At 44.4% G+C, this 26,648-nt stretch overlaps 1 protein-coding gene across 1 annotated transcript in view; it reads left to right on the forward strand.

The window, feature by feature from the left end:
* LOC144153310 (uncharacterized) overlaps window positions 1-26,648 on the forward strand; it is a 212,228-nt gene that overhangs the window by 22,522 nt on the left and 163,058 nt on the right. Inside the window, exons 11-18 of the mRNA XM_077684961.1 lie at window positions 3,143-3,199; window positions 5,047-5,106; window positions 8,895-8,933; window positions 9,082-9,111; window positions 12,784-12,843; window positions 18,252-18,290; window positions 18,540-18,677; window positions 23,042-23,262. Of these exons, the coding sequence (XP_077541087.1) occupies window positions 3,143-3,199; window positions 5,047-5,106; window positions 8,895-8,933; window positions 9,082-9,111; window positions 12,784-12,843; window positions 18,252-18,290; window positions 18,540-18,677; window positions 23,042-23,262 (644 nt within the window). The remainder of the gene's footprint in view (window positions 1-3,142; window positions 3,200-5,046; window positions 5,107-8,894; window positions 8,934-9,081; window positions 9,112-12,783; window positions 12,844-18,251; window positions 18,291-18,539; window positions 18,678-23,041; window positions 23,263-26,648) is intronic.

Genomic DNA, 26,648 nt, shown 5'->3' on the forward strand with positions numbered 1-26,648 from the left:
AACACTCACAGTGAATTGTGTGATAAGACACCCTTGCAAACAATACGCGTATATAACAAAAATGCGGCGGCTCCTGTAATCAGTACTATTTTTTCTAAGTAGTTTAGACAGAGAGCTGTCCTGGGATGGTGTAGAGCCCAAGGTGTTCAGACACGGGGGCTAATACTTTGTTTTCGGTTTCTATGGTGACGCAGTTTTTTTTAAGATAACGATGCTAGATTCTAGCTGCCAGTGTTTTAGGACGAAAAGGCCTAAACTTCACTTTGTAGGTACCCGTGGACGAAAAGATGCAGTTCGTAGATGTCCGCTTGAAGTTTGAGCCTAATCACGCGGGATGGTTGCATTCGCCAAGGGCTGCCAACCGTATGATTATTGTAGGCTCATTAAACATGCCATAATGATTGCATGCTGTGAGTCAGTATTGTTTAAATTTTTTTTCCTTCAGCAGTTGAGGCACGCGGTCCAATGGTTTTGCGTTTGCGGGGGGCTTGTGTCTCTTCCCTCTAAGGCAAAAAGGACTGAAATAGAGACAAAAAAACAGCCGTTAGTCTTCGCGGGCAACCGCTCATCTTCAAGGGGAGGGTGTGCGGTGTGCATTAATGGGGACTAATTGTTCGTCCCCGCCAATCTATAAGGAGTAATGGGAAGACAAAGCGCATGCATTTAGTCTCTTTGCTGCGTCGTTAATCCCCTGTAATGGCGTTGTCGTTGCCATTTCGCGCATATGTATGTGGACAATTTTAGATTTCCAAAACCAAAGTCGTTGCAGTCAATGGGTCCTTTACATGGTGCCACAGGAGAAAATATCGATGTTAATTAAACGAAAAGCGTCGAGGGTTTAGAGCGGCGGGTAATGGCAAGGAGCGGCGAAGCGCGATGGACAAACGTTCCTCGCTGAGGTTATGTTGATACGCTGTGTTGCATGCAATTCGCGCGATGTAATAACAACCAACGAAATATCTCAAGCAGGTCAACAGTAACAAAAATGTTATTGACAATCAATAGAAAACGTTGATCCCCAAGTGTAATGAATATGTATGTTTAACAGACGAGAAAAATGCATTAGTTGCTAATGACAACTGGAAATTATTAATGCTCGCTGCAGCTAAGCGCCACCAAGATATCTTTTACACTCGGTATATAATTGCCTTGTGCACCAAAGCTGCGGGAATGCTGCAACTGCTTTGAAACCTGGTTTCATTTCCCAGTCCCGACCGTCTAGCAACGCTAACTTGAATAATTCAGGCTACGCAACACCGAATTTGGTTTCGCAGATGCAGCAAAACATGGTCTGTCTCCCTATAATGACACTCACACAGTCGACCGCTTTACATACGATACCAAGGGGCGTTAACATATGTAACGAACGCTAAGAATACACTTATTTCGCGGTAATTTGTGTGGAAACAAATGAGCCCTCCTATCACCCAGCCACCTATCGCAACTAAGCAACGATTTGGTTGTCTTTACTCTGAGGCTGTACTTAGAATCGAACTCAGAACAGTCCCTACAGTTACCGAAGCGCTAAACGCTAATCCCAAATCCCAGTCACGTTCGCTTTCACAGATACAAATTCAGACACCAGGTGCAATAAATCTGCCGCGTTGTGCACACCACTACACGCTGTACACTTCAATATTATGTGCAACACTTTCCGTCCGGCGGTGTGGCCTAGTGGTAGCGTGTTGGGTTCCTTGTGTATGGCTGCGGGAGTCGGTGGTTCGATCTATGCTGGTGCCGTTTTTTTTTTTTTTTTTTTTTTGTTCTGCGACTTCCTTTCAGCAGTTAGTCCTTGGAGAGTATCGGAACGGAGCAACGGGGTGGCGGCATAACCGTTCGTCCCCTTACATTTAGTCGCCAAAGGAAGTAATGATTGTGGCAAAGGCCGTTACTCCCCCAGAGGACGAACTTTTAGTCGTTTTCGCCTAAGAATGTTTGAAGTGCTGCGAATTTGGTGTGATAGTCTACTAAACAGCTTAGCGATAAAATGAACGAAGAACGGAAGAAGGCAAGAGCAAAAGGCATTCCAAGGTGTCGGTAATTCTGTATGTACATGTCCTCTCTCAACGACTAAAAAGTGGCAGCGAACACATAAAACCGGCTTTTTCAAGGAAACGCAAAATAGGTAGTTTGTGTTCCGAGATTAAACACAAATTTGAGAGCAAACTTTAGGGTAACCACGACTACGCAGTTAGACACATGTTTACTAGTTTATTGCTAAATAATGTGGTACACAAGATACCGATGGCGTGCGGGCACGTGCGCATCGCAGAAACCAGCAGATGTTTTAGATTAGTTTAAGGGACCATGTGTCTACTTTGAAAGGACGCTCGTTCATGCACTTGGCCATGCAGTGTAACCCGTCTTAGCGCAAACCAATCTTTAAAACCACGGTTTTGTTTACACTTCACAATGATACTTAGGCAGATTCCGTAAGCGTTTAACATCTCCCCGTACTACAACGAGCGTGTTCGACACGCATCCGTGGCTTTGTTTCATAAGGAAATAAATTTCGCGTGTTTTCTGTGTGCTCAGCTTTGTTGGTAATTGGGGTATGTTTAAAACCAATAATATCAGTTATCATGCGCTCTTCCGTACGTTTCTTAGTGTGCTTCAGTTTTCTTGGAGGAATTTTTATGATGTATCTAGCCTAATATAATACAAAAAATCTAGTTCTTACTGAGGTTCACTTACGTATCTTGGCATGAGTAGATATAGAAGAGTGAATAATTAGATTTATATAACGTCAAGGTATTTCGCATTTCTAATAGACTCTCGCATTCAAAGATGATTCCTATATAGTTTCTATCTTTGAACAAGAATGTCGAAAGCCATTAGAAAAAAACTCCGCTTACTTTCGGATCCGGATAAAAGAATTAAAAGTACTTCGCAAGCATACTAACGTATTCTGCATTGTATTGGGCTAGGGGTATTTAAAAATACTCTGGGCAAAAAGAGTGGCGTCATGTTTAGGCTGAAATTTTAAAGCCAAATTATTACCAATGGGACCAATGGGACCGGTAAAATCAACCACCTGTATGTCAACAGGTGGCAAAACAACAACGACCAAACGTACCTGTTCAGCCTAATGTTCTATTTGCCGTTACCAAGCAAAACTATTTCCCCCGCCATCTGTTTTCAGCCACTCCGGAGGAACTAACCACGTCCGAGTCACCAGAAGAAACCACACCGACCAAAGGTGCCTTTTCATCTTGGGTGATAATCATTCCTTTATTCGTAGTTTCAAGCGCACACACCCGTGCTAGTAGCATTCTACATCTATATGGTATAAACTCTACTGTACACGCTGGCGGAACCAGTACGTCTTTGTCGTATATCTTCCGCAGCTCGATAGGAATGAGACAACGAACGGACGGATAACATAAAGCGAGTTCTGCGACACAGGTACGACAGAAGCGACGCGCGAGTTACGTATACGCCTGTCGTCTTATACCTTTGGGACTGAGTGAAAAACTGCATCAGGAGGATTTCCCATATAACCTTGCTCACCGTGAGCTCGTATCTATAGTTTAGACAACCAAGTGAAGACAACTAAATTCGCTCCCTATGGCTTTTGTGTTCCTTATTGTAAATTGCTGGCGTTACCGTACACCCGCTATTCTGTCCAATACGCCCGTACAGTGAAGGATCTAAGCAGAGGGGAATCCGGCAGGGGCAATTGTTCCACCTTCCTAGAAACCTATTTCTCTTTACACTGCCAGGGTGCAGGGTATAGCATACTCCACTATTGGAATACTACCATCTTATCCCTTCTATTCGAACGATCTAGCCCAAAAAGGGCTGTATCTTGGGCCCAGAGCCCGAGGGCTTGCCTCTTTTATGCTGACAATGTGATAACGCTTAACGCGCTCGTATTCATTCTCACATCGTTGAGAGAAAACGAACCACCAGAGGAAAACAATCTAGTTTTCTTTCAAAAACCGCCACTTGGCCCAATTCACCATCCACCTTTAATTTTTTATTTATTCCGCTTTTATATTTCTAATTTGGCACCTTTTGCCTAAGGTAGCCTTCTACTACTAAACGAAATAATCGCCATCGATATTCCAAGTTCTATCTGATAGCATACCACGCAATCCAAACAATAAACACAAATCCGGGAACACTTGAAACACATACAAAATATCCAGAAAAGTACCCACGAGCAGACTTCGATTAGCGCACGCACACGGCACGTGTTCATATCTATTAACCTCTACACTACCTCTTTTGTAGCAGAGCAGGAGAGTGGCGCTATGTCCTACATATATTTTTAAAATGAACAGCGTTGAAACTTTTGATATGGCAAAACTTCCCTGACGTATGCATATTAAGAATTGTACTTCGCTCTTTATTATTTTTAAAACTCCAACCAATGGGCACGAACAAACGCATTCTCGCCTCACTCCCTAAAGCCAGTTTGAAAATCTCAATCACTCATAGCCCGTAACTTGTGGCTCTCCGTGTTGAGAAAGATACGAAGCGATACCTACTCATCACTATCACGTTCATCTACCATAAGATATTCATGATTTAGATTAGGCCTTTACATAGTAAAATCCCTTAGAAATAATATACTTATACCGTGCATGTTTTAGCGGTGCCCGGTTTCGATTCAACGACTCTCTGGCCGCAACGGGAGGTACGCGGCGCTTTTCCCACTACGCTACAAAACCGAACTTTTTTTCAACAAAAACAGGTTTATTTACATAATAAATATGCAATGTACAGGGCATGCTGCTACATTTTGTTACATTGTTGACGACACATTCCAGACTGGCGTGTTACTCTGTTCAAGAGAAATCACACTCAAACAATATAGAGAGCGCATTTACGGGTAGAAAAAAAAGGGGGTTGTGTTCCGTTGCAACCTGGCCCGTTGCTGGCTTCATATCCACTTAAAGCGTTCCAGCTCCTTTGATGTTTTAGCCACTAACATGACACTCAAAAATCAGTGAACAGCTCTGGCTCTCCTTAAAACAAACCTTACTCATGTTTATTCAAAACAACCGAGCGTGTTTATTTGGTGCTCAATTTTTTTTTCAGCCCCTCCAGAAAAGTCAACAACTTCTAGTTCAACAGGAGGCAAAACGAGGAAAAGGAAAGGTACTTTTATATATGTCATATTCACCTTTTTCTTTGTTGTTCCTTTTTTCCAGACACCTTCCTTGCACCGCATACGGTAACGGTGCTAGTATTTCACTTCAAATAATGATGTTACAAAGTTAAGTTTTAGATGCAAAGCATTTCTTACTCGGGGCTATGTCCGGCACCCGTCCGTTGTCCGCACCTCTCCCCCTACACTATAAAAAAATAAAGAAATTGTTAGCGGTGCCCGGTTTCGATTCCACGACTCTCTGGCCGCAACGGGAGGTACGCGGTGCTTTTCCCACTACGCTACAAAACCGAACTTTTTTTCAACAAAAACAGGTTTATTTACATATTAAATATGCAATGTACAGGGCAAGACACACTACTATACATGCTGCTACATTTTGTTACATTGTTGACGACACATTCCAGACTGGCGTGTTACTCTGTTCAAGAGAAATCACACTCAAACAATATAGACAGCGCATTTACGGGTAGAAAAAAAAAGGGTTGTGTTCCGTTGCAACCTGGCCCGTTGCTGGCTTCATATCCACTTAAAGCGTTCCAGCTCCTTTGATTTAAAGGCTACCTTCGCACGGCAGCAGCGCGCAAGGGCCTGTCCTAGTTCTGAGTCTGAGTCGGGTGCCCCGAGCGCACTGATGGTCCACTCCATCTTCTGGACGAAATGCCTCCACACTGGCTTCGGGGTGGGAGTACACTCCACCGCATCCACTCGCGCACGCCATAGCGAGTGTAGGCCCAGTGTAATGACGCATTCGCACAGCTCCGAGTGTTCTGTCGGAACGTCCAGGTAATGGAGACCTGCCCAGTCAATGTCCCAGTGGACGCCCAGAAAACCTTGTACCTCATCCCAGAAATAACGTGCGGTGTTGCATTCTAGGAACACGTGCTCCGCCGTCTCCAGCCTCCCGCACAGGAAGCAGCCCGCACCGCGTTGCAGAAAGAAGCCACGTTCTTCCTGTCGTGATCCCACCGGTAGCACACCGAAGAGGAAACGGCAGAAAAAGTTTTTCGTCCCAGTCGGAATCGGCAGGCACATGATTCGCTTTAGTACGCCCCGCTTAGCGCCTCCACTGGTGGTTGTCGGTACAGGGGTGGGGCAAGGAGCTTTGCGAGAAGGTCGCGGTATAGCCGACGGGGCTTAACTGCTAGAAGATAGTCCCATGAGAATTGCTGTTCCAGTAGGGTGATGGCGCCAACGATTTCTCTAGAGAAAGGGGCAGCTCGCGCGCCATGGTGCAGTTGGACAGTTGTGACCAGCCACTTTGATATGTGGGCAAAGCCGATGGACTGGAGTGCTCCACGGAGAAAAGGGTCGGACTGGTCTCGGAAATATAGAAAACGTTGGACTGTCAGCTTAATCTCCACGTGGACCAGACCCAGGCTACCGGCATCAAGTCCCCAAAAGAGATTTGTGCGTCTCACAGGCTTGTACGAGGAGCGCCAGACGAATACCGCCCACTGTCGGTGCAATTGGTTCACCAATTTCTGGTCGATGGAGGTGACTCGCGCCGAGTATAGGGTAGCGGGGTACACTACGACGTTGCAGATGTGTGCTCTGGCGACCAAGGCGATGTGGCGTGTTCTCCATGGTTGCAACTTGGCCTCCGCTGCCGTTACCCTAGGTCACCATCTGGCTGCGTTGGCTTCCCCTATGGCCATGTTCACGCCCAGGTAGCGGTGTATTGTATCCTTCCAGTGGGCGCCGCAGAAGCTGGGGGGCTTGAGTTCCCATTCACCCAGCCAATAGCCCTCCGACTTTGAGAGGTTTAGCTCCGCTCCAGAGAAGCGGCAGAAGCGACGTGCGAGCTCCACCACCCCGCTCATCTGGGTTCGTGATGTGCAGACGACGGCGATGTCGTCCGCATACGCTAGCACGCGGAGTTGTTCATTCCCGAGGACCAGTCCTCTCATCGAATTAGAAGTAGCGATCATTCGACAGAGCGGTTCCAGATAGAGCGCGAACAAGACAGGTGACATTGGACATCCCTGACGGACCAACCTGCTGACCTCTATGGATGGTCCGAGTGCTCCCCCCAACATCACACTTGTTGTGATGTCTGCGTAACGCGTCTCGAGCCATTCCATCATTGTTTCCCCTGTCCCACAGTGCCGAAGTAGAGTGAAGAGAAATGTGCGATCGACAGGAGCAAGTGCTACGAACGCGCCTTATGTCCTTGATTCATTCAAACTACGTCAAGAAGCTAATGATACAACGAAGGCACGCGAAGCTGAACGTCAATAGAAACGACGAGCTGAAAACTTTAGAGGAGGATGTTAGCGTCTCTTGCTCGGGGGGATGTCCCGCGTCCGTGCCCCGTCCGCAGCGCCTCTGATGATGGCTGTGGCAGGATGCCCCTAGGGACTGGCCAACCACCGTCGTCATCTTCCCGTAGGGGAACCGCTGAAGACGAAGAACGATAAGAAGACAAAGCTGCGAAGAGAAGGGCATGTACGTTGCTCTCGCCCCGTTCGCAGCGCTTCTGGTGATGATTTTGGCAGGATGGCCCTAGGGATTTGCCAACTGAAGAATTCATCACGAGATAGCTTCGCGTTCAACCACCGTCGTCATCTTCCCGTAGGGGAACCGCTGAAGAAGAAGACAAAGCTGCGAAGACGAGAGCGTGTACGTTGCTCTAAGCCGGTGCACCAACGTCAACAACCTTTACCTCACCAACGCTGACGGAGACTACCGATTCTACCACGGAGACAACATCGACAAGAACAGGATGGACGAGTTTCGGCGCCTCGAGCACTACCGCCTATTCACAGTAAAACATCAGTACTTGCGTGCCTTTGCCACCGGTGTGGACCCGGACGTGGAATTCCCTCTGGCGCTACTGAACACCACATCACTCAACCTAACGGCAACACGCCAGCTGCGCGATAAGTGCGCATGCGCGTCTCCTCTCTCATCTCCTCTTCTCCACTCCATCTGCTCTATATAATAAGCCCAGTCCGCGCGCCGCTTCCTCAGTTGCTGCTTCGGTTGAAACACGCTGCACCGTCCGATGAGCTGAATGGACGCCAACAATTCTGCTTTGCATCACCACATAGTTCCCTTCGGGGAGATGGTGTAATTTTTTGATAAACCTGCCATATGGTTGCCGAATCAATCTATTATTAAAACATATCTTGCTTCGCTCCTACACACTCGACTGTTAATCCCTCATTCACACGGCAATATTGTTACAAAGGAGCCAGTTTGTGTACAAAATTTCTAGCTATCTCGAGAAACTGCTTTGCTAGAAATAAAACAAAAGCAATGGTGTCTACTGCGGGAACATCAGACATCTCCAAGTCGTAAAAACACTACAGGTAACTGTATACAGCCGTCTCTTTTCAGAAAATCTTTCACAGAGAATTCTCCTAATCAACCACACTCCACCCACCTTCATCATCGAGTATAAATTCCCCAAAGGTGCCTGGGGAAGGCCTGGTAATGATTGCTAGAACGTATTTCGCATTGCAAGGCAATCGAAAGCCTACAATGCTATCTACGCAGCTTAACAGTTCCTTTGCGCTAGCCTTTCTATTTATGAGGCCATAGCTCTCTACGAAAGCCTCAAAATCGCTGCCGTCCTGCTGCGATGCTAATTGGAAACAAGATAATTGGCGAAAAGGCGCTACCATTCTATGATGGTGGCAGCACAGAATTGCTTACACTGCAGGTCCTGTTCCCCACTTTTACGTGTTCCCATGGAGCGCCTACTGTGTTCACATAACTTTCAATATAAATTTTGGCCAGCCCTCATGTGTTTTTTTGAAACGTTTTCTTATAGGAACACCATGGTATGAGGAGCCAACAAAATCGCTTACTGGTAGGTTGCACCTAACATCACCCACAATTTGTGCATGTATTCGCGCTTCTTGATATTTTTGTGTTATTTGGTACAATTTAATTTGTTTCTCAACGCGCATACGTGACTGCGGAATAAACAAATGAGCCATTTTTTTTGTTCTTTTTAGGAGAAAATCCCTGGTGGGAAAGAGATGATGGTACGTATTACAAGCTCGCCTTTTGTAGTTAATCCGCACTGTTATTCTAGTGCAAATGAAGTTGCTGTGCCGAATGCTGGCGATGACGGCTTTATTTTGGGCTAATAAATTAAGGCTCCAATGCTCTTTGTTCTTGGACATACTTGCATATTACGTAATTACGGATATGTTTCGTACAATGTCAATGTGGCGTACCTTTCTACCTTAGACTACTTTTTTGGAACCATGCTCCAGGTTGACATTTTCTACATGCCTACTACAGGTATTACTAATTTATTAGACAAAAACCTGAAGCAAAAAAGTTATGGTAGCTTAGAAAAGACCCCGGGTGAAAAAAATGCTCCGGGCGTTCGTCACCCCTTACGGAAGCCTGTTTCTCGGTAAACCGACCTTGGGCGATGACTCTTAAAACAACAGTTCCCGGGTATAAATTTTACGCCACGTGTCTTTTCTGGGCAAATAATAACATTCATTCCCAATGTCTCGGTCTGGGGGAATGTTTACTCGCTAGAGCCGACAGCTGTCCGGGAGCGCGCACGTAAGAATGGCTTCTAGTTTATAGTTGCAGTATCAAGACCGTAGAAAAATTGCAGGTTCGTAACAGTTTACAAAACACAGCAGTCGACGGTCAGCTGTGTGGAGAAATGTGGTCACAGAATATTTTGTACAGCTGAAAGTAATTTTTACACTGTGTGTGTGGGAGATCAAAACCCCGTTGCTCAAATTGATTTAAGGCTGGTTTTATACGCTACGGGAATGACAATTTATAAAGTAAGCCGAATCATCACCAGCCCACTCAGGTCCACTGCAGGACCAAGGTCTCTCCCATTGACCTCCCACTGCTCCTGTTTATAATGGGTAATATAAAAGCAGTAAGGCTCTAGGCTTCACTAAATATATAAAATTCTGTTGTGCTGTGTGACAATGCAATTGCAACTAGAAAAAAATCTGACGTAGTCAGTGTGGCTAGTCCTGTAGCTTTTTCAATAAGCATGCCTGTATTTCGGTTGAGAGAACAGTCACGCCTTTGTATTTTTAAAGACGATAGGCTACTTGAACGTGAAAATTTTTGCCTGTCTATGTCCGTCTGTCTTTGTTTTTACCTCGATTCAGCCTCCCCATCCAAAGTTAAACAGGTGCTGCACTATCAGTTTATATACCCACAGCCAAACAAAATGGCTAAGTCCGATGTCAATGTTCATACTTGTCAACATTGTTGAGCTAGAACAAAATAGTATGCTTATTTTGGCAAGACATCAATACATAAGTGGTATTCTCAGTGATATCTTTATTACAAATGCAGGGGTGGTTGATTTAATGCAGGATACGTCGAGAAAAATACAAAAGCTGTTGCCCGCAGCTTTCCTAGAGGCATTTTAAAAATCCAATGGCAACAGTAACGAAAGGTTCCACTAGACAGTTTTAGCGTTCTGCTTTGAACGGACGTGGCGGGAGTAGGTGCTTCGATTCACGCGCGTCTCGAACGTACGGCCGCGCTGGCATCGATCCATTTGGTGAGGAGAGGAGGAGGGGAACGCGGTAACATTAAAACTGATTTTAGCAAACAGCTAGCGTGTTATCTTGGGAGGAGCGACATGGGAGAGAGGGATCATAAGGTGAGAGGGAAAGAGAAGGAAGACATTTACTTCGCAGGGGCGCCGTTCCACTATCGTCTTTCGTCGACATTTGCAACGAAGTGAGCAGATATGCGGCGACGTTTTCTTCATGAATTTCCCAACAGTGACTCGTGCAAGCAAAATCGACTATTTGTTATTATACAAAAGCGGCCGGAGGTATTTCCTCGTTCATACATATCACTCCAATATCCTATTTGATGTACTGTTCTTTAGGTACCAAATCTTACCACAAGAGAGCGTATTTTTCGAAGGGCATTGCGCTTCCTGGGCGCTCGTTATAAATCTTGAGGACAGAAAAATTAGTTCGTGCCATCATCTGCGCAGTCACCATTTTGCCATTCCTTCAGTACCTCAGCCCTTAGTTTATTTCTACTACTCCTTATAGGTGCCTGTGCCATTACTTTGGCCTTCATCCTGACCCTAGCCAAATCGTTCGCCTGCTACTCATCTCTTCACCTTTCTCCACGCCAAGGCCAGGGACCTTTTCGAGATACGCACTTGTTTGATCTCAATAACGGTTTCCTGCCAAAGTACGGTTAAAACTGCACATAAATGCGCTATGAATTGTTGGTAAATTTTTCAGGTATTTTTACGCTTGCACTATAAATTTATATATCGCTGCCTGCTTTAGATTCGATGACTACTATTGATATATAATTTCATGAATGAAATTTATGTGAGATTGAGATCTCTACAAGCGTAGGTCTTTATATGTCCACATCTTTCAGTCAAACAATTGCGAAAATGGCAGTCCAAGAAAGAAAGAAAAGATGGTGGGGTACATGCTGCACCAGTGTAAATTAAAGAGGCAAGGAATGTGAACGGTATCCCTGGAAACAAAAGAACTATAGTTAGACTTGGTCGCATGCACTCGTTAGTAATGTTTACATATTTTTTCTGGAAAATGCAGTAATTCGAGCACAAAAATCCAACAAAGGGTGGTGTGGTACAATGGTGCATCAATATGGCAATGGATATTAAAATTTGACAACGAATATAAAATTTCTCCTTGAGAAGAATGAAACTGGAAAAATAGGGGGTCATCTCGTTCATTTCATCGAAAATATTGAACTGTGCTGTTTTCGCGGCATTGGGGTAACACTATATAAAAAAGTTTCCAAAAACAGTTTTATTTTGAACGCTGCATTGAGGCTTCGTCAGCCTAGACCTTGTTCAGGTTATCGCTACTGTTTACACATTTTCATATAGGTAACGAGTTGAATATCATGTGTATTGTCGACTTACGAATAATTGAAAAGCGTGAAATCTCTAGCCCCTATTCTTACTTACACTAAAAAAAGCCACCAGTTAGCAACAAACCAATCCACCCTCTTTCACTACTTGAGTAATAACTTGCCCATTGAGTGAAACATGCACCCATGCAATCCGTAGACAGCGAAGCTATAGACATGCAGGTGTGGTGTCGTTAATCGTAAGCTGCTTGCTCCTTGGCAAAACGTATGACGCATGGTTTACCAATTTCGAAGTAACGTGCAGCCGGTGTTTGCCATTGTCACAATAATGCTGCTCCATCAGCACCGCCACCGCCCTTGTCCGCCGTTGTAGCTTGAACTGTACTTAACGCAGCACCTCGCTGCGTTCCCTCTCCTGCGAAAGAAACTATATAACGTTATATAAGTTGCGAGAGTGCAGCTGCGTCATCTCAAAATCCAGCCAATCTTTCGTTAAAGCAATTTCCTAACTGCTTTTTCGCTCGTGCGGATAGGATTGCACCGCGGTTTCTTGCGTATACTAAACGGCGAATTTTCCTTTCACCTATCTATGTAACGCTTCACCTTAAAAAGACGCCGCCAGGGTGCGGGTTTGTACAGACTCAGAATTCCAGCTGGCTCCGGTGAGTCCTATGTCCCATCAAGCAGGCGCCGCCCGTGGTAAAAGATGATCACCACTAGCTTGCTCAATGGAAGTTTTGCAGAGGTCATACAAGTGTTCGCGTGCCATTAGTAAACCATTTTTTGCTCATGTGCCAGTATATACCTTATTGCTTTTCAAAGAACGTGTTTTCTGTTTTTAGAACCAGAACGACGAACACGTCCTGGCAAAGGTGGGAAGAGCACAACGTCTAAGCCAACGGGTAAGAGATTCGTTTTTTATAAGTACTAAAAGCAACTTCCGTATGGTTATCAAGGACACCTATAATCTTTTTGTATCAGATTTTGTGGCATTGCGGTAACACCGCAGCATGTACTTACCCCAACGGGAGGAAATGTTCGTGCCGCTGAACGCGGCTTGTATGCTTCGGCACCCAGCTGCACGAACCACAGTGGACTTTGACGAGCTCTGTGGCATGCGACACTAATTCGTACCAGCCTCAGCTATCTATTCGTAATAAAGTGCGCGTATACTAGGTAATTCTTTTCGTTGACTATTTAAGAGACAGCGACAAGTTCTGCAGTGTCAATTCAGACCATGTTCTCACCTTTTTCTGTAGAAAAACCCTAAACCGTAGCCACTCAGCCGTTTTCACAGGAGAAGTATGTGATGTATTTCTTGCTGCGAAACATGCAACAGAACATAAAATACAGAACTGCACGTGGCATCTTGAGTAATCTTGGTGACAATGAGCGGCGACCCGGAAACTCGAAACCCCTGTACCCCAGCTGCTACTTTCTGTAGTGACACGTCGGAATGTTAGAAACCGTGAACGGTTGCCGCAGAGCCTTCTGAAGCTCCGGTGGACGGGCTTTCATTAAGCAGAAAAGAGGCCCCTCAATCCTACTTAGCATATTTGTAAAAAGGTAACGTTACTGTACTTAATACCGCCTACATTCTTTATATTACGCGGCATGGTATTTTTAATCACGCTGCGAAACGATCGCGCCCCGAGGATGGCATGAACCGACGCTATATTCAAACCTGTATTGAACATTGCTTCCTCAACTTTGTCCGTTCCGTGACGAAAGCAAGAGGCCATGGAAGGAAACTTCGTGGTGCTCTTATCATCTGGATACACTAATTAGAGAACAGTCCGCAACCGTCTCAACCTACAAAACTGCATCTGATCTTCTTGAGGGCTCGCGTGAACAAGGAGTGAGTGCCGTAAAACATAAAACAATCTGGCGTGGATAAAAAAAATCAACACCACGCAGCCTATTATGGCACTTCACCGAAGCACACTTCCAAATCAGCAAAAGCAGGCTTCATCCTCGGACACATGAGGTCCTACATCCAAAACACACTTTCTTGTTTTTGGTGTGGTTGAAACTCCTGTCGCGGTAAAGTGACGTCGGTAAAACGCTCAGATGATGCGAATCCTACCACAAACTGTCAGAGCACGCTGTTCAGGTTCTTCAATTGTGATTTTGTTTCATCTGCCCAATCGCGGTCATGCAAGAAAGTCAAAAAGGAAAGAAAACGTAGCTCTATGCTGCACAAAACTGTTTATCTTCTCTGTAACAATATAAAAAATCGAGATAAAATCCACTCAAATAATCCCATTTCACAAAGGGCCTTGGCGACATACGATGCTTCATTACGACGCGCCAAGCATGACGATGAGATGACTAGCTGTCTCACATGCGATGCTATGTAATTTGCACTGACATTATTCTCTATACTATAGAATTCTTGCCATTTATTTGAGACAAACCTTAAAACAATTTGCATTGTATCAGCTACCGTGCAACCAAAATATGCGAGTTCTTGGTGTACATTCCGCAAGGGTAAAACTTCCTTGGACATCACCTACAATTCAAACGACACGGTACTCGGGGGGCCAGGAGCAGGGATGTGATTGTATTAGACACTCAATATATAACTAACCGAAACACAAACTCAGCGCCGTAGTGCTACGTTTATGCCTGAGATTCTTTGTCAGTCACGGCCAGTGTTTTAATATAAGAACACATAGGCCTCCTTTTTGTCGCCACTCGAGACGTCTGCGGGTCTTTGGAAGATAGCCATTTGCAAGAAGAGAACAGATACGTCCCTGCAGTATGACTAGATGCAACGCAGAAGATGAATGATTATACGCTATAAACAAGTTATACAGGAATAGCGTGGCGATCCCTGGGAACTCCAGGCAATAAACTGACAAAGAGCCCGTTCTGGTTCTTTTACGTATAAAGCGGTCTAAACTAAGCACTCAACACTTTTCAGCATTCACGTTGGGTTTAACGCTTTAGATGCCGCTGGTAACTGGTGTGTTACGTGAAACTAGCAGTATGACCTACTGATTTTCTCTAAAATGCTTAGGGCGTATAAAGCTACGGATTATCCCACCCCGTTTACCTTTTACATGCGACTGCATCTCATTCGCTCGCCTTGTCCATGCAGCGTCGTCGGCGTTGTTGTCGTCCGCCCCTCCCCCTACACTATAAAAAAATAATAGTTAGCGGCGCCGGTTTCGATCCCACGACCCTGTGGGAGGAACTCGAGGTACATGGTGCTCTTCCCATTGCGCCACAAAACCGACACAGAATCAAATGCTACGAACGTGCCTTATATCCTCGACTCATTCAAACTACGTCAAGATGCTACTGATACAACACATGATGGGGCAAGGATTAACACTTGCAATAAAAGAAAAGAAGCTCCCACTTACAGCAACAATGATGGAGTAAAGGTCGTTGCTACAGCGAAGCCCCAAGCATATATTAGAGAGATTGACCAAGATTGGCCAATAAAACATAATAATAATCATAAAACATAATAATCATATGCGTTGCTGACACGTTTCACGCGATTTCAGAATCAATCCAACGGAAACACCAAGTGAACCCCTCGATGCGTCGCATCTACACAGGGTTGCCCTCACGGGGAGGTTGGCGCAATTTTTCTTTTGTCTCATTATCCAAGCATCTACGTCTTCGCACGCTTTTACCAGAATGTCTTCATTACAGCGGATAAACAGAATGACGCCAATACTTCTACAATTTCTTGCCAACAAGTCATGCATTTCAACGGCACAGGTTTTTGTATTCGAACATCGCATGACTGGAACGTGGGTCTAAAATATACTCTACAAGCTTTCATCTGTTCGTGAAGCATCATATTCAAATACAGAAAAGATTTTTGCCGCATTGCTATAATCAGACTTCTTTTGCTGTCGTTCGAAACACTTAAATTCAAATAAGCAATTTATCAACACCACGCCAAACAGCGGAAGGCATTTAGAAAACCCAGTGAATTTGTTAATACAGAGCCCTTGACGTACTGTTACCCTGTTTCAGTTACCGTCTACGTTCCTGCAGGAGTCGACTGCGCATACGCGAAAAGTTGTCGCAAGCGCTAACTTATCGGGTCAGGCTTTGCCATGGCCAGCGAACTTCCTGTGCACAAAAAGTGTACCCTCGCGTCTTGATTAGAGTAAATGCAGCCTCGTCGGCGCCTGATGCTTGGTAGAGTTGATAAAAGTCATCTTAGTTAAAGTTGATTACGTTATTCTTGCTAAATGATGCCCAGGAGCATGACAAACGACTATTGTTTCAGATGGATAGGCCGCCCCTACTCGTGCTAAGCCTCGGCCGCCTCAAACATTTGAGATTAGTTTCTGAGTCAGCGAAGTGCTTGTGCGCCTCGAAAACTGCGCTAGGCAAAGTAGTGTAGGTGAGCAAGTACAACAAATTCTATTACTCATTTCTTGTCTAAATATTTAGCGAGGGCATAACTTCTACTTTACCTTGATTCCAACTCTACTCAGGAGATCGTGCCACCGACATGTTATTTTAAAGCTGTACAGGTGATCGCTGCAGTTTTCTCAAAATAACTAATGTTATTGTGAACGCTTCATCCGAAAAGTGAAACATTCAAGCTACTTAAACGAAAGCAAATAGGTGTCAACAAAGTTATTGGTGATTTGCTTTGAGAATATTTCTACAGATGTCGCTACCTGCACGATAGTGGCCGTAATACCCAAACCGGAAACGGTGGGCTATAACGTGTCCTATCGTTTTCAGCACTATTCGGAAACTCCGGCTTCTGGTAACATGGTAAACGGTAACGCAAACGCGGTAACACTATACTACATCTCGCTAATAGAGAGTTATATTAGAGTGCATAACCGGTCCCGGCACGGCAACTGTTCAGCTTCACATGCACACAACCAGTTTTCTGCCTCTGCGAACACGCAGTAGCGCCGGTCGCCTACCGGGCTCGGTAATGGTACCGGTTCCCGCACTAGTATAACTCTCTGTTGTGTGGTAACCCCGAAAAGGCATTTTTTGCGCTTATAAAGATCATGTGTTTTGTGGGAAGCGTAGTTTGTGAGCTCTTATGTGATAAAAAGGGAAAAAAACATCCGGTGCAAATGTATCACGGAAACGTATGGAAAATATACGCAAAATGAGCAAATGTGAGAGGTGTTATCAATCGTAAGCTTTGTAGAGGCCCATGAAGGCCTTTTTGCAGACTGCGGCCATCGAATTTGCCCCCCCGCACTATATGCGTTTCAAGACAAGTAGGTCTTCTAGACTGTTCTTACGGTTCATGAAGCCAAAGTACCAGTGTGGATAATTTCAAAGATTGCCTCGTTAGTCGTACAACACCGGACTTGAAGCATTGGTAAAGACAAAGTACAAGTTTGTTTTATTTAAAAGATTCCCTCGTTGGATTAACTCTACCCCACCTTTACGTAAATCAACAGGGAATAGGGCCTTCAACGAAGAAAAAGGAGCACGGGCATGCGACTCACAAGCAACTTTGTCTCACTAGTCGTGACGCATTTGAGCCGTTTGTGCAATTTACGGCGTCCGACAAAATCAAGTGCAAGTAAATTGGGATTGTATCGTTAAAAACGAGTCATTTGTGCTTGAACTTTATCAAAAAAAGCGCAGAAAACCTCTGGCGTGAACAGGAATTTGACACGCGAAAACGTGTACGCTGCTCTACTCTTCCAGTAACTGACGCTACTAAAGCACGCCGTCCGCCGTGCGCATTATATACTCCCGCACGACCGGCCAAGCGCAAGCCACACAGCCACATCAGAAACCCTCTTCGTTGAGGTGCAGCAAATTTTTTTACGAAATGCTTACTATATTCTTAAACCCCACAAATCGCACAACCATATTCTTAAACCCCACAAATCGCACAGGTGTGATCAGACGATCGCCACGTGGCATCGTTAAGCCTTCTAATAAGACCGACGGTAACCTAGGGGGTTTGGCATGGCCTCGTAGTAGCCTCCAGGTCCCGAAAGAATTGCTGCATGTGTCTTTCCGTGTATTGTACGCAAAAAATCTTCCTTTTATATTCTGGCTCCTACTAAATTATTGCTGACGCACTTAAAGAAGCGATGCAAGAGGGTAAATGAAATTAATTTGTCAGTGAAAAATTCATATTTTCCTCCAACCCAGACAAAAGGCACCACAAAACACGAAACGTTTTAGATAAAACGAAGTTGTATAGTTGCTTCCTTTGTATAGCGCGTGACAAATATGCACACCCTTGTCATGTGACCGATGTGGTCCGGTCTCCGTCATTGCTTCCCGTGCCCGACATCCCAGTGTCCTAGTATATACAGTACCTCTGTGTTTCTCATTACAGATACTCAACAACCAAAGTCAACTCCAGGGGAGGAAACAGGTAGGAACACGTGGCTCTTCGTTAAGTGACCTTCACGAAAATAGGAAGATTAGCATGCCAAATGGACGTCTGGATCAACAGAACAAATGTTTAGAACTGCTGGGGCAGGCTTGTGTGTATACACCACGTCACATTAAAGTAGGGCGCAAAGCAGCCAGTAGGAGTCCTGGATTGCTTCGTTACCAGGAATTGTTGGCGACTATACAATTGTTCAGAAGTGCGGAACTTTAGGCCCGTTTTCTGACGCAGGTGTCCTCGTGTGCGTCGTGGAAAGTGTCCTGGTCGTCAATAGGTTGCCCGAAAAGCTGTGCACCCATCTGGTGTATTCCAGAGTAGCCTACAAGAAGAGTAAGGAGGGAGACACCTCTATGTTCACTGCCGAGAACGGTAAGTGCGTTCACTAGTTTAAAAAAACAGGCCAGTTGAACACGTTTTTTGTCGTTCACGTTTGGTGAATTTAGCTGAGGAAAGCACCAAACAAATGCAGTCTTAGTAAATTTTTATTCCGAGCAGTGTTTTCAATGTTACACATATACAGTGGTAATCTACCCGCCCAACGTCGTACCTTTTTACAACTTTTTGACTTTTCGAAGCTAAGAAAATATTTTACCCGCACTGCGTTAGTGTGAACTCATCGATAGGAACTTCCCAGAGCAGACATTTACACTTGAACACACTTCACTCTGAACGATTTGTTGTCTTCGGGTATACTCGCCCCGCTTCTCAATTTAATGCGGTATGAACTCACTGAGTGTGTAAATAAAAAGATAAATTATGCAACCCCTAAATCGGCGAGACGCACATCTCTACAAGCATTATCATTGAAATCGAACTGTACTCAAAACTTCACCCTCTTGAAAACCAAATTTCTGTATAGTCTGCGTGAAAAGATTGCGAGATACAAAATACGGCATACGAAATACGTGCGTGCGCGGCGCAAACGACCAGCGAAAATCGGCGACTTTTAAACCAAAATTGAAAAGAGCGCAGCCGTTACGACCAGGCTGAAGTGATGTTGAAGCCGGCGAGCGAGCTGTCGGTGCGGCCAGGTGGCCGGCCGGCGGGAACAAATCTGTGTATGTAATTTTTGGGAGAGTGTGGTAACCCCGAAAAGGCATTTTTTGCGCTTATAAAGATCATGTGTTTTGTGGGAAGCGCAGTTCGGAGAAGAGCACCTGCGGCACCCGACCGGTTTTCCTGACCAGCCAGAAAAGAGAGAGAAAAAAACTTTTATTCCTGGCGAGGCTTAGTCCTAGCGAGTGTCCCTTATGTGGGGAAGGCGAGCCAGGTAATCTTGAGCCCTAGTGGTGGTCAGGAGCTGTAGCTCGGGTGAGGAGCTCCCGGTCACCTGCAGCCAGGTAGTGGGAGGGTTGGGTAAGCCGGAGGAGAGAGCAAGCGGCCGGTCGGCATGTCGTTTCCGCTTCATGGCTGGTTCGCGATCTGCCGGCAGGTGCAGTGTCGTCTGCGAAACAGCTATTTTAAACATTTCTGATTAACAATGTATTTCCCGGGGTTACCAGTCATGTCCTTTACGAATTTGGGGTACGCAATGTCTGTTCAAATAAAATTAAGCCGAGGCAAAATTTGACGGCATATGGCCTCAGTTTTCTAAGTGGGCCATAAATTTTCTTTGAACAAATACGCTAATATTGGTCAAGGCTTCTATGAGACGGAATGTGGTAACGCGTTTGCAGCGATGTGGAGAGGCGATGGCCTGATGAGAAGGAGAGCATGTGCCAAGCTCACGTGCAGAAAGTTAGAATAATGCTTGAACGAGACACTTATATTCGCAAAGCTTTCCTAGACTAGTAATGCTTTCACTCGTCCACGTTGTTGAGCACAGAAAACATTAAGCATATTTGAGGCAAGGCATCAATCCAGAATTGTATGTCCATTGTTACTTCAATTAAAATATGGCTGCATGATTTTTGCCTATGAATTGCACATTTTGTGCCTAATGGGGCCTTCTATGGCGGACAAACTCACGACAACGGGTCGCCCAGAAAAACGTCTTAAAAATAATCAACCCAGTGCTACGTACTGCACCTTGCACTTTCCGTACGAACGCCTCCAACCCCGTCTGCAGCTCCTAGTTCGCACTGACCAATAGTGATTGGACCATGGGGCATGTTTACAACGTCACGTTTGCTATAAATATATATTCATACACGAATAGCTCATGTAAGGCCATTAAAAGGAACAGATAGAATATCAATCTGTTTGTGAATGATTGGTATACTTCTGCTCGTTTTTCTTTGTGAAAGCCCGAACGTATGAACTCAGCATATCTTTCAACAAAAACAAACGGAGTATAACCACTCCTAATGAGCTCTAGGATTCATTAGTCGTTTTCTATTGCTCACTACAGGTACGTATAACCATTTTGAAAGCCGAAGCACAGAATTCTGACAACAGTACAACACACTACAGAACCGACCACATGGCAATCAGTATTGTGACCCTCGTTAAGCGCCGCCACAAGCTTGGGTAAAACATTGTCCTGTGCACAATCATGCGAGGATTGATTAGAGCGTATGCCTTAGGGGTGAACACTAACTCTTTTCATGAAGAGCTGGTTAATTTTTTCATAATAAAAAGCAATATTAATTACATAATATAAAGTATTTCTATACTCTGGTTTACGAACTGGGCGTTCTGTTAACTATCTCTTCTTCTGGGTCATATCGAAAAGACAAGTTCGTGCGTAACCCACACCACATGTTCATTTTTTCTCAATGGAGAAAGCTGATGTCCCAGCAAGGTGTCATTGTATTTAGCCTCACCTACGTACATTTAGTATTTGTGGAAACATGCTAAGCGCTCTTCATATTTCGATTTTTTTTGTTCTTTAAAACTAAGGATGTTCATTCCGGGTACGCACAAAAGAAAACGGGTCGTCCTAGGACGAGGTGTTTAGTGTTGCAGACGTTTGAGTGTTAAGATAGAGCGTTAAACACTTTTCAGTGGTAAGGTAAATTCTCTAAAAATTTCGGGCCTCCCTCAAGTTTATGGTTAACGGCGCTGAAATTTATAAAAGCCTCAAGTCGTCTAATTTATCCATTTACGAGGCATATGTTCAACTTGGTGTCAACAGGCTTTCAAATGAGAAGAAACAAAGGTTTTTGTTTCTTCTCATTCCTTCAATAGCCAAAAAGTACTTATATAGGTTTGATCACCCAACAAGGCATTGGACCAGATTCCGACTGCGTAACGCAAGTCCCCGCGTGGAGTCCTGCACATCCTCTACAAGCACTGAAGTCATTCTTATAAAGGAGACTTTGGGAACATGGGCAAAAAAAATGGAACACGCAAACAGCCAACAAACCGCGCAGTAAAAACCACGTAACAGCAGGTACCACTCAAATAAAACACCATTCAAGATTGTTTTAGCCAAGTTATGGATAGGCCAGACACACCCAGCCCACTCGCACCTGCTCACTTCTGTAGCCGGTGTGGGCAGCACCTATCTCTAATAAGCATTCTAATTCAATCTAAGACAATCGACACAACACTACGAAAACACTTCCCAGAAGTCTACAGTCAGATTCCACTCCACCAAATATTTTTGCCGGAAGTATCAGTTTCTTCTTAACCGCATTCGTAAGACTACCGAGGAAACATTATTACACGTCTTTTCAGCATAGTGCCAAGGGGCACCAGCCATCTTGCCTTTTAAATAATTTTAGTTTTGCTCTACAGCCAGACTGTATGTCCCAACATTTTTATTTGTCTTTCAAACAATATTTTATAGCTTCTTGCAATTAAAATATTACTCGCAAAATACTCTAACGATGGCTGCTTCAACGTATCGTTGGCAAACTTTATCAGAGAAACTACAAAAGCTTGGAATTACACAAGCGAGAAGAAAAATTGCCAATCTTTGAACTAAAAAATCGTGATGCAATAGTTATTAATCACAAAGGCATTGCCCATCATTTCAATGGCTACTTTTACAGAGTATACCCCTGTTCCCACACTGTACCACAAGAGCTGCAAATACTCATTTTCTTATCACGGCATCGGTTCTATGCTATTGAACTTGAAAACAAATACGTCGTCAGGTACCGATGACATTCTAGATGTATTCGTCCGCAGATATGACGCGCCTTTACCTACATTTCTTGTAAATTTCATGTTTTTGTTTCACATGTTTTTTCTTTGCGTGTTCTCGTCGTAAAGAACCTGCCCTGCTCAGACCTTTGAAAGGTCTAGGTCTGCAGTACGTACCAAATGAAATCATTAAAAATTAGCTTCCACTACAAGCCATCTCTAAAGGAGGTAATTTCCTTTACCTCTTTTCTTTGGGTAATCTAAAAGGTAATCTTTAACCCTTAAAGTCAATATTCATCGCAAAAACAACATTACAATAGGTAAACAGAGCCAGGTGCATAGTTCCTCAGTGGGGATTTGAGGCCCTGAAGTATAAGAATAAGCACAATAAAGCTATAACGAGAAAGAAGTCTATATAAAGCTTTCCACTCCACGCGCACTCCACTCCTGGCCTTACTGGTGTTTTGCTGGCAGCAAAATTTGCTGGGAAACGTCTCTGTATATGGATCCGAAATAGGGGAGGTATGAATGCATCTGCATGGTGCGGCTTCTGCGTGATGTCGGTTTGAGTGGTGGGAATAGCACCCATAATTTACCGATATTATATTTTCTCCCATTCACTGCGACACGCGTTACCGAGCTTCCCTTAAGCTCACTGTCACCAACGCTTTATCAAAATTGCTGCTTCGCTTCTGTTTCAGGTGATGCGTTTAATGCAGCCTTAACGCGCACGTCTGAGAATAGTATACCACTGCTCAGTGAAATAGAGATGAGCGGCTTCTCTAAAATGGAGAACGAAGAAGACCTTCAGAACTTTCTCACTTCAAGCACGGAATGGACGAGGGAAACTCAGCTCGACGGATTGGCTTTCATACACGTTCCAGAAGTTCTTCCTGATACTATGTTTCAACGAATTGTGGAGGCAAGTCATTCCTGTCTGCACCGAAATAAGGACAACGAGCGAGAATATTGCGCAGAATATCATCTATTTTGATTGTTACGATTGTTTGAAACCTAATAACACTTAACGCATTCATGTTATTCCTATGGGCTGATTACTTTTTCAGCGATTTGCCGACCGGCACTTCGACTTTACCTTTACAAGTTGCACGCGATAGCCTTTCACTCCCTTGCTCACATCGACATCTGCAGCGACATATGCAGCACTTTTGGTCATGTCACTCTCACAACCCATATTTTACCCACAAACAACACACACAGATTGACCAAATAGTATGAACTGGCGCTATTTCGCCCATGCTCCCTCGTGATTAACGACTCAACTCTCCTTTATTTATTCGCGATACATCGCTTCCTGGCATTATTCGCACAAGTGCCCTGTCCTGGCATCTAGTGGTGACCTTGCGGTGGAGCGTGCCTTGCGCTCACCTGAACTATGGCACCATTTTACACGCAGCCGCGCCATTTGTGGCAGACCGTAGCTGATCAAAACATTCCTTTCTAAGAAACGGACGACCTTTATTGCAAAAGAATTGCTCTGCAACTTTCCTGCACACTCGAAGGCTTTGCGGCGCGCTCGTACACCTCAGATTCCTTTCTCAACCAGTGTTGTTAGCGATGTCTGTAAAAACACCAGGAGCCATCACACAACGCGACCAACTGACTCCCATATGTAGTGAACCTATCACTCCATAATATTTGCATCATTACCACCCATGCTATTTCCTCAGCCAAGCGAACTTTTTAGCACAAGTTTCGTAAAAATCAGCAGCACAATACTTTCTATGCAGGAGAGACAGCCTCGCTTCCTTTCATTCAAGATACCGTGTTCTGAAGGCAGTAATTATTTTCAAATAAAGCTGACCATTTAAAACTTCGTGCAATGTTCAACCAAACCATTACTGGCAAAATTTTCCCTCGTGTCACAACAACGACTGAAATTAGGCCGTACGTACGGTACATCTTACGCCATATTAAGAGCACATTTGTCATTTCAAGTCAGTTCAACACGCAGGGCAACAGCTCCTACACGCAACACATAATACCCACATCAAGAGACCCTTAATATAACATAGTCTGCAACAAGATACACGAAACAGAGCATTGTACAATGGCACTGTAGGGGCCTAATAAAAAGCTAGATGTCTACGAAATTTATCATGAAAATTAATGTAGTCCTTTTGTGTACAAGAAACACATCTCAACTTCAAACAAATTTGCTGACCTAATTCTCTGTTTATAGTAGGGACAGAGACAGCTGCACTCACTCCTCCGGTACAGTGGCGATAATCACAAAGAAATGTCTTGCGTGCCAGCCAGTTCGCCTACTCACTGCCATTGAGGCCGTCGCAATAAGGGCAGTCACTTGTAATAAGTTAATAACTTTCTCTTCACCGTACATTCCACCTAACTATCGACTGTCTAGCTCACAATTTCAGTCACCAATAGATCAGCTATCGGAACCCTTTATACCAGTAAGACATTTTAATCCTCACTCTCAACTGTGGGGATCTAAGCGCAGAGACGCCAGAGGCCGTTTAATTGAGATATTTAGTGTCGTCCGGAGCCTGTTTCTTTTATAAAAACAGCCAACCCACTACAATACAGCACACATGACATACTCACATATCGACTTGGTTATTGGCTCTTCAGATCTTTTCCCACTCATTTACTGGGAGGTGGACTCAAACCTATATGGAAGTGACCATTTCCCAGTCGCATTTAAATGTCGGGATGTAGGACCTGATTTCTATATCCCATAAAACGTTTTAACGAAGCCGTTTCAGACTGGACAAAATTCACACAAGAATCGAAGCTTTCACACGCAACAATAACACATCTAGACACTGACGAAACATCAGTCTTTACTGCACATATTTTAAATGCTGCAGAACAGTCATTACCGGAAACCTCTGGTATAATCCGAAATTGTAGAATGCCTTGGTGGAACGAAGAATGTAGGCAGGCAGGGCAAACTCAAAATAAATCTTCGGGCGGTCTTTCTAGATACCCAACTGCCCAAAACCTCATAGTTTTTAAGCGTGCCAAAGCCATGGGAAAGCGTATTCACCTACAGGCAAAAACCAGCAGCTGGACTTCCTCCATATTATCAATTAATTCCTGCACAAGAACAAAGTATGGAATCGAATAAGAAAACGTAACGGATAAAAAACAATCTATCCCTTGTCAGCACCACTTGTGACACGCTTGAGCACCAGGCAAATAAACTTGCAAAACACTTTAAACACATATCAAGTTCGTCAGACTACACAAGTACATTTGTACAGTATGAAAAGTCGGCTGGGCGCAAGCCTATGCGGGGCAACAATCAATCGAACGACTCCTACAACTCCCAATTTTTTCTCCAGGTGCTTCAGACTGCTCTGGCCACACGTAATATTTCAGCCCCTCGCATCGACCACATCTTACACGAAATGTTCCGGCACCTCCGTGCAGACACAGTGGACACTCTACTCTACCTTTTTAACAAAATATGGTCCCTCGGACACTTTCCACGGGCGTGGAGAGAATCGTTTGTCGTTCCAATTATGAAAGATACATGCTCTCCCTGTAGTTACAGCCCCTATGCCCTGAGCAGCTGCCAAAGCAAGGTGCTTGAAAAGAGTGTATTTGAATATTATGGCACCCTTCATAGTTTCCAGGCAGGATTTACGTCGGGAAGATCCATGACTGATCAGATGGGGGCATTGGGGTCATAGGTCAAAGTTGCTTTTTTTCGCAGACAGTACTGCATGTCTATTTTCTTAGATTTCGGAAGGGAGTATGCAACTGCTGAGCGTTACGGTATCTTGCGCGACCTAAAATCTGATGGTATATTAGGAAACACGCCGAACACAGTAGAAAGCTACCTGACTGAACGCACCTGTCGAGTAAGAGTAGCTCTGGCACCTCCCGAATTGCACACACAAAAAAACGGGGTTCCACAGGGTGGCGTACTCAGCTGTACACTTTTTATCACGAAGATGAATCCCCTAAAGATTCACTTTCACCAACAATTTCTTACTCTGTATATGTCGATGATATTCATATCAGTTACAAATCTTCTAACCTCTCCATTTGTGAGCGGCACGTACAACTAAGTGTGAACAAACTTGCCAAGTAGGCTGATGAGACAGGGTTTAAGGTAAATCCTGAAAAGAGCACTTGTGTTCAGTTCTCCAGGCAGGGTGGCATCAGGCCAGATCCTGATATTATTCTGAATGTTGTGGCCGTTCCGGTTAAAATACAGCATGTATTTCTTGGTGTTGTGCTAGATCATAAGCTAACGTTTATTCCACGCATTAAACAACTAAAGAATAAGAGCATTAGGAGAATGAATATATTAAC

This window comes from Haemaphysalis longicornis, unplaced genomic scaffold, assembly GCF_048455015.1.
Source record: "Haemaphysalis longicornis isolate Haplotype H1 unplaced genomic scaffold, Haemaphysalis longicornis Haplotype H1 scaffold_9, whole genome shotgun sequence".
NCBI lineage: Eukaryota > Metazoa > Arthropoda > Arachnida > Ixodida > Ixodidae > Haemaphysalis > Haemaphysalis longicornis.